The sequence below is a fragment of the Miscanthus floridulus genome, chromosome 7 (assembly GCF_019320115.1).
Source record: "Miscanthus floridulus cultivar M001 chromosome 7, ASM1932011v1, whole genome shotgun sequence".
In the NCBI taxonomy this organism is placed as follows: domain Eukaryota; kingdom Viridiplantae; phylum Streptophyta; class Magnoliopsida; order Poales; family Poaceae; genus Miscanthus; species Miscanthus floridulus.
In genome coordinates this window covers 34,483,210-34,491,840 of record NC_089586.1, presented here as the reverse complement: position 1 = coordinate 34,491,840, position 8,631 = coordinate 34,483,210, and the positions used below count along the sequence as shown (strand labels likewise).

The 8,631-nt window shown below is 40.3% G+C and overlaps 2 protein-coding genes across 2 annotated transcripts; both read right to left on the bottom strand.

Annotated features, from left to right (window-relative positions):
• Positions 1-219: 219 nt before the first annotated feature.
• LOC136463023 (uncharacterized) lies at positions 220-990 on the bottom strand. The gene has a single exon (XM_066462073.1). The coding sequence runs from the start codon at positions 828-830 to the stop codon at positions 420-422; it is 411 nt and encodes a 136-aa protein (XP_066318170.1). The 5' UTR covers positions 831-990; the 3' UTR covers positions 220-419.
• An 872-nt stretch (positions 991-1,862) lies between these two features.
• Positions 1,863-6,495, bottom strand: LOC136463022 (sterol 3-beta-glucosyltransferase UGT80B1-like). The gene is made up of 15 exons (XM_066462072.1): positions 6,328-6,495; positions 6,073-6,144; positions 5,900-5,993; positions 5,646-5,806; positions 5,282-5,352; positions 5,031-5,112; positions 4,423-4,524; positions 4,273-4,328; positions 4,020-4,054; positions 3,703-3,913; positions 2,884-3,105; positions 2,749-2,808; positions 2,601-2,640; positions 2,128-2,349; positions 1,863-2,003 (listed from the first exon to the last, which is right to left on the bottom strand). The coding sequence occupies exons 1-15, from the start codon at positions 6,409-6,411 to the stop codon at positions 1,941-1,943; spliced, it is 1,575 nt and encodes a 524-aa protein (XP_066318169.1). The 5' UTR covers positions 6,412-6,495; the 3' UTR covers positions 1,863-1,940.
• Between the last annotated feature and the right edge of the window lie 2,136 nt (positions 6,496-8,631).

Here is an 8,631-nt window from a genome sequence, read left to right as displayed (position 1 = left end):
TGGAGCCAAAAAAAATCAAACGAATTATAATTTAGAACGAAGTTAGTACTATAGATCAAGTTGTATTGTATGCTATGAAAGGATTTTCCATACGTGATTAATCTAGCAATGTCAATCATGTGTTATCAACCTACGTAACATTTTATATATTGATAATCCCAGTTAAGAAGTTTGATGGGTGAACAATGTCGGTTTACCAAACTTTTTCTTTATTACGGAGCAGTGCAACACGTACATGTTGGCACACCAGATGTGTCAAACTGAAGAACAAGATTCAGGTGGCAACTTCAGTTATTAGCTACCAAAATGTAGTGCAAAATATCAGGAACAGTGAAATTCGAACTCCAAACAGAAATGGACACACGAATTTTTTGAACTCCTATAATATACTGCTTGATCGATCAATCCTCTTCAGTCTTTCACCAGCCAAGCCCAATGGTGGCGGGCACGGGGCGGCCAGGGCGGGCGGGCGCGACGAGGTTGCCGGCGGGGTCGTAGTTGATGACGCCGGAGAAGTCGGGGAGCTGGCACTTGCCGCCCATGAGGATGCCCTTCTGCCAGACGCACGGCGACGCCTCCAGGCCGCCGGGCTGCACCTGGTGCACGGCCGCGATGGCTGGCTCCGTCCGCCGCCGGCTCACGCTGGCCAGGGCGCGCCGCAGCCGCCCGCCAGGCCCCGGCGCCGAGTGCGACGCGCACAGCGCCAGCGCCAGCGCGCACACGGCCAGGAAAGCTGCCGCGGCGGACACCGCAGGGCCGAGGTGGCTGCCTGGCCCTGACGCCGCCGGCAGCGCGGCGGCGATCGCGTGGAGCGCGAGGTGGCGCGGCATGCTTGCATTAATTTCTGGAGTGGAATCCAGAAGTGTTTTCTCTGACTCTGAGCGGTCACTCGGTCAGGTGTGGTGTGCTGGCTCCTTATAATCCGTCTTTTTTCTTTTTTAGCTTGTTTTTTCTGGAGTGGAAACCCTGTTCGTTTCTCTTGTAATTCGTCTTTTTCAACTTGTTTTTTCAGCTGGAACAGTATTTTTCTCTCTCAACAAATTAGCCGGAAAGCGAAACGAACCGGTGGTGAATGGCTAAATCCTGCGGCGTTGGAGCGCGCTGGATTTTATGAATTTATAGCGGCAAGCCACCGAAGCCAGATTTGCCGTGCTTTTTCGTGCGTGGAGTAGTTTGCTTGCTCTGCCTGTGAAAGAGCTGCATGGAGCTGGTGGTGGAGCCAAGACTGGAGAGTGGTTTGCTAGCTCTGCATGTTCCAACTTGCCCAGGCATTGACTCTTGAGTGCTAACTGAACCATTCTGGTTCGAACCTTTCCAAAATTCAGCTATTTTAAAGTAGTAATTTGAAGCTTTAAAAGGCCTAAAAATTTGACTGCAGCTTCTAACAGACATATTGCTCAAATCAATATTTATTATGTTTTTGTTTAGGATGGAAAATATCTCAGTTTGGGTCACTTTACATGACGAGATAAAACAATATGTTGCCAATTATGCTACTACTCCCTCTGTCCCAAAAACAATGCAATTTTCTCAAGTTTGACTTATTTTATAGAAAAAATATCAATATTTATGTCTCTAAATAGTTTTACTATGAAAATATATTTCATAATCAATATAACGATACTTATTTGATTAATACTTTTTTCCTATAGAGGTGGTCAAAGTTAAAATTGTTTCTCTCTTCGGGAATTGAGAATTGCATTTTTTTTCTTTCTTTTTACAATCTCTATTGGCAGAGGCATCAGCCTTTTATTCCGTCTTCCCATCAAGAAACAAAGCAACTCAATCCCCCAACCCCCAACCCCCAACCCCCAACCCCAACACACAAACACACACAAAAACTGACACAATAATTGCGTGCATTGTTTTCTAAGAGTATTATGATCAGTAATTTTAGATGTTTCTGGTCCTGATTCCTACTGCCACACAGATATCATGGCTCAGGTTTTGTTCTGAGTCAACACTCTATCCTTCAAGATCCTGAGGGCTTCTCCAATCCCATCCTGTGCACAATATAACAAAGTGAAAAGTAGTAAGTTTTCAATCTTTTTTTGAAAATAATAAGCATTGGTCTATATGGCTATACCCTTGATACAATGATTGTAGAGTTCCATCGAGACAACGCACCTCAAAAGAAAGCCTATCAGCAATTCTGGCCGCCTGAGTTTTGATTTCCGGTGATAAAGCTGATCTGATAGCTCCAACTAGCACATCGGCAGCATTGTGGATGCTCAAGGCGTCATCATTATCTGGGACTAGATTTTGTCTTTGTAGGGGTTCAGGCGCCACTCCTAACCAATGTAGCCTCTCTGCCCAGTAAAATTGGTCCAGCAGGAAAGGACATGTTACCTGCATGAAAAGATTTAGTACAATGGGTCAATCCCAAAGCAGGTAGCCATATCATTAAATGGTCAAGAAAATGCAGAATCTTGAAGATGACGTATTTGTTTGAATCGGTATCAGAACTTCAATTTTTTGTTATAGAATTACTAGGCTTGATGCTTCTTACACATCCAAGTATCACAAGTTTAGTAAAGGACAAGAAAAGAGCAGCAGAAAGACAGCCTCAAACATGACGAAGCTATAGAAACTGCTGTCACCTGAGGGATTCCAGCAAGTAGTGCTGCAGCTGTAGATCCACTGTTATCAAAGCAGTAAAAACATAAAATCGTTTGCGGAAGTACCAGTATCGTGCAAGATTATGAATCAGACGCTTGCCAATGAGAGAAAAAATGAGTGCTCTCTTACCTGCCAGCATGGTGAATAGCAGCTGCACATCTAGGAAAAAGCCAACTGTACGGTATTGATCTGAAAATTGTAATATTACTCACAACCAATTCCACATGGCAGGACAAGCATATATAACATCAATCTAGTACTCACCCTAAAAAGCAGAAAAGATGGCCATTAAAAAGGAGAGTGCTGTCACCACCAAGAGAAGGTGACTCCACACCTCTTGATTCATTTTCTGATGAAGCAATGGATTGGATTGCAGAATCCAATGGCTTGTATCCAGATGAAAAAAGGATGAATCTATAGTCTGATGACTCTATGGCAGCCTTAAGCACCATTAAAAACACTTTAGGATTTCTAAGAAAGCCCATTCTGCACCAGATTGGTCATAAAAGAAAATATGTAAGAAAAAAAATCTGGCAAATTTCTAAGAAGATTTGGAATGACAAGAGGAAAAAAAACTCCTAAAAACATAGAACATAGATATGTAAAATGAAGCTAGACCTAGAACGTAGAATGTTTTGCAAAGTGCAAAGCCATGTCCATAACTTTCTACTAACAGCTACATTTAGAGCAAAATAAGGCAATGAGAGCTGATCAACTTAGGTTCTACAATCTACATACTCTGATATACACTACTTAAAAAGATTAGTTGGTGGTGGTGGTTAGTTCTAAAGTTCTACTATGCCTTAACTCCGAGGACTTTTGTGCATTGATTTGTTCATGCATATGTGTATGCTCAGTGAATCCTTTGTGCACAGCTGTACTGAATTTCTTTGAGGTTATGGATTAATGATAGGTCAGAAAATCTATGTAGCTTCAAGGTTAAAAAATAATATTTGTGAACGATGAATAGCTCCATGAGTAGAGACATAATTTCAATATTTGTTGGAGATCCATTGCAATGCACAAGCACCAGGATAGAAAGAGTAAAAATAACAATACGAGTAATATTGGATGAGAACACACCTACCAATGGAACTTAATCCTACAAATATAGGTCTTGATGAATAAGCATTCCTTGTCAGGAAGTGTTCCAGGGAAAAATGGTTTGCACACAACATACCGCTAGATGAAGAATTGGTATTTCCAGACAACTCCATGCATTTGTCACAAGAAAATTGCCAAGCCATAGGAAGAAACCAAAAGCCACAAGCATGAGCATTGAATGGCCAATATCCTACCATGATGTTATGTAAAGTATTACTGAAATTAGGTACATGAAATGTGAAGAAATATAAACATCTAAAATGATTTTAAAAAAATGTGGGGGCACCAGAGCTCACCTGGGCACTCCACAATTTCTTTGCTAAAACCATACCTGGAAAAACAAAACTAATAATCATTTATCCAGTATAAACTAATACAAGGGTGGTTTATCATTGTACAATTAATTACCATCAATCAATCACAATATTTCATTTCCTAAGTTTTCCGTTGTCAAAGCAGTAGCTCACAGAATATAGAATATGAAGGTGTATTAACTTGATTGTTCTCATATAAGGCATAGGCTTCATATATCAAAGGCATGATACTAACAGTAATAAAGGTGAATCCTCTCGCACATGCCACAAAGGAAGATTGGTTACTGGATCCTGCAGTTATCAGAAAACCTGACCTCAGTAATGTTCCAACAGCTTAAACAGGACTGCAAACATACAAACAAAAACAATTATAGATAATACCCACTGTGAAAGGAATAGGGCTAAGATTCAGACAATCATTTCTCCATGATCCCCAACTTTCCGTGAAGAGTGCCCACATCCAGTCGATAATGTCAGTCCAGCAGACCTACCATTGCTTTACAACATTAATGTAGCATTTTTCCCCCTCAATGCTTAAGAGGCATACAACATTTCTCATACATTTCAGATGCTAACATATGAGAATCTGCAATGTCTGTGTCACAGAGGTAGAGATAGAATAAAAATCACATAGCATAAGTATGGTGTATGGCACTATGGCAAACCTGATAATTACATAGAATGGTAAAAGTGTTCAGCCTCAAGGATCTAACGGATATCCCAACTGCTCTACAGGGCTTGGTGTCTACAGAATGAAGTGCTCTATTGTTTCCTCTTATATAATAATAATAATGGGCACTGTGTGAAATACATAAAATGGTAATAGTCATGAGACTATGTCTCTAGAAGACGACCCAATTTATCTGCACGCCATGCAGATAAGTTAAATAGAGTAGCTACTTTAAAAGATATGTTTGCCAATCCGAAACTGATAAATCCAATGACAAAGAAGATTTGAGAGAGAAAACATTGTTATGAGGCATTATTCTGTACCGTGTTTGCAGGAGCTTCTTGGAAGTACTTGTACAGTAGAGGAAAATTTTGTTTAAATTGACGTTCAAATGATGTAGGAGCACTGAAAAAAAAAACAAGTGCCAGAATATTAAATTATTGAAAATGAGGCATAAACACACTAAAATTACTGATACATATCTAATAGAGTAATACTGTAGAAGATTAGATAACCCCCTAATGAAATAATTTAAAATGCATATGTGAAATCGAAATCAATATAGCCCAAGTACCTATACGGAACAAAATAGGGAGCAGCAATGACACACTTTACTTGGAATAGTTCTGCGAGGTGCCAACCTTCCTAAATCATGAGATGACCCATATTATGATAGCATAAAAAGCATTTTGTTGCTGAATTAGGTTATTAGAAATGATTCTGATTTCCTAAATATAGAACTGATTGGTTAAAAATATCGTGGATATGTCCTCTGTCATGTGTGATAAAATCCATTATTTCAATTTTCAACATGTGTTGTGAATCAGGGTTTTCATATCATTACCACCACTTTTAATAACTGAACAGAATATTTTGAAGAAAATAACAAAACCAAGTTCTAACTTATACATGAACAAAGATACTACTTAGTTACTTACCAAAGCAAAGAAATTGATCACAATAAAATCCCCACTGATGCTTGGATTGTTTCCAAAAACTTCTTCAATAGAAGACAAGCATTCTTTCCTGTGCTCCATCTGAATGGCTTTTTTCCGCATTGAAAAGGACTCACGCTCATGATTTGATTGAATAGAATCGCCTAAGAAAGATAGTTGCATGAATAATCGTTTTTTTTTCCAGGAAATAACTGGACCACATGTGATTCAATTAGCCTCCTGGCAGTGGCACTTACTTGAGATATTCTCTACCTGTTCGGCAGCGAGGACAGGCGGGCTTGACACAGGCATGTATCTGACATTGCTGGCCGCTAGATGTGCTGACAAACTCTGCACCAAGTTCATTACATTATGGCACATGAAGTAAACCGGAGTATGAAAACTGTTCCCCTTTAGCAAGCCTTCTTACCCGGTGCGCGGAATGAGTGATGAACACCACAGCATACTCCTGCTGGTCACGCCCAAAAGCTGCAGCAAGCGCCTACAGAACGAATGCAGATGGAATCAAATTGAAAGCACAGCCCTCCAAACTAAATCGAGTCCCTGAGCTTAATTCTGGTGTATTCTGACGGCTTAGTAACAGGTGGAGCAAAAGGAAGCAAAATTGTCTCCAGAAGTCAGCTGCGAGAGGGGGAGCGGGGGAGGTGAAGGAAGAGAAGCATGCTGCGATGGGGAAGACGTCGCCTTGAGTGCCGAACGCCATGAAGACGGCGCGTGGCCGGCGGCCGCCGCCGGCGCGGCCTGCCATGGTCGCCTCGCGAATTTGGGGGTCTCGTGCGTTGCCTCGCCGGCGGGCTGACGCGGATAGGCCGTAGGCGGGCGCTATCTGTGGGCTACTGATGGGCCGATCCACCTTTCAGCCGAATTAAATTTTTTTATTAAATAAAGAAAAAAAGTCCAGGTTAGTTGTCTTAACTTTTGCGAAAGTCAACTTCCCTCTCCAAACTCTACAATCAGATAAATCGTCTCCCTAAACTTTTAAAACCATTCGTTTTACCTCCATGACAAGTTATAAGCGGTTTTTAAAGACGATTTTGTCTTTTTCTTTTTTATTTATTTCGGCTGAATCTTTGAAAAATCATAGTAAATCATAGAAAAATCATAAAATGGAAAATCCAATTTTGTTGGACTCCATATGAGTAGATCTACACATAGAATATATAATATAGTATATTTTAATACAAATTTTTTGTTGTAGCTTAGATCTATATTTTTCTATAATTAATTCATAGCTGCAGTTTCTATAGTCCAATTGTGGTGAATTGTTATAGTGGACTAATTATTGTATGCTTGAACTATAGTAAAAATTTTATACTCATTGGATAATGTATAACTTAGTTATAGATTTATTTATAAATCTAATTCAATGAGTATAAAATTTTACTATAGTTTAAACATACAGTAATTAGTCCACCATAAAAATTTTACCACAGTTGGACCATAAAAACTACAGCTACGAATTAATTACAGAATAGCACAGATCTAAAGCTATAGTAAAAAATATACTAATACATACCATATTATATGGTCACTGTATAGATCTACACATGTGGAGTCCAACAAAATTAGATTTTCTATTTCATGATTTTTTATTTACTATGATTTTCAAAGATTCAACCGAAATAAATAAAAAAGAAAAAAGACAAAACCGTCGTTGAAAACCGCTTATAACCGATCAGGGAGGTAAAACGAACGGTTTTAAAAGTTCAAGGAGGTGGTTTATCCGATTTTAGAGTTCAGGGAAAAAATAGACTTTCACAAAATTTGAGAAAGGTAATGTGGACATTTTGCTTAAATAAAAAACCCAACCAAAAGCCTTAATTGGCCTTCTGCTCGAGAAAAAAGGAGTCGTATGCAAAACTGCAAATGCTTGACTAAAATATAGAAGTGAAAAAATTACAAATTATTATAACAACAATCTTTCCTACTACGGAAAATGCAAGGGGTCATCCATGTGAGAGGATCGACATATGCCCCTAACAATAGCGATAATGATAGGATGAGAGGACATCCGGACGGACCCCGACCCGCGCCGCGCTTGTACCTAGACTCGACATGCCCACGCCTTTACCTCGACCCTGACACGTCTACGCCAGTATGAGTGCCTTATCAGCCCACCGCTCCTCTATCATGCCTCCAGCGCCACTCCCTCTCTCCCCCTCTCTGCGGTGTAGGCGAGCGTCTCGGTATGGTGGTGCAACGGCCTCGTCGTGAGCGGGCCATGACGAGGAGGCAGGCTCGAGCAGCCCTCGACACGGCGGTGCAACGACACCGACGGCCCCAGTCACGGGTGGACCAACGCAGCAGGCCCAGCACGAGGGGCTCCCCGGTGGATCTAGCTCCCTCTCCATGTCGTGCGGGCGCTGCCTCAGGTGAACTCCACACGTCAACGAGCCTCCATTCTCCCAAGCAGCATGGAGATGTTGCATTGCACTAAAAGCGCATGTTGTAAGCGTAATATTTTAAGTGTTTTAGATGTTTCAGAGGTATGTTACAAGTGCTTCGTATGGATATTGCAAAAGTAAATCAGGATGTTGCACATATTGCTATATGTTGCAAGTGTTTCAGGTGAATGTTGTAAGCATTTGTTTAAAATGTTTTATTTGTTTTAGACGTATGTTTGCAAGCGTTTTGATCTGAATGTTGCATATGCACATATATGTTGCAAGAGTATGTTCTAAATATTTCAGCCTTATATTGCAGCAGTTGTTTTCATGTTGCAAGTTGTAAGTGTTTATCTAGAAGTTGCATATGTTGCAATGGCTATACATGTATGTTGCAAGTGTATGTTTCAAATATTACAGCTGTTTTCAGAAGTATGTTGCAAGTATTTTATCTCAATGTTGTATATGTTGTAGTGCCTATACACATATGTTGTAAGCGTATGTTTTCAAATATTTCATTTGTTTTAGACGTATGTTGCGACAAGTGCTTTATGTTGCAAGTGTTTTCAATAGCAGGCATAGGA

Excerpts from the sequence above, each read along its gene's own strand:
- LOC136463023 (XM_066462073.1), bottom strand. The coding sequence starts at position 830 with ATGCCGCGCCACCTCGCGCTCCACGCGATCGCCGCCGCGCTGCCGGCG.
- LOC136463022 (XM_066462072.1), bottom strand. The coding sequence starts at position 6,411 with ATGGCAGGCCGCGCCGGCGGCGGCCGCCGGCCACGCGCCGTCTTCATG. Across the intron at positions 5,807-5,899 it reads ACAGGTAGAGAATATCTCAA|GCGATTCTATTCAATCAAAT; the intron begins GTAAGTGCCACT and ends TATCTTTCTTAG. Across the intron at positions 2,350-2,600 it reads TACTTGCTGGAATCCCTCAG|GTAACATGTCCTTTCCTGCT; the intron begins GTGACAGCAGTT and ends CTTTTCATGCAG.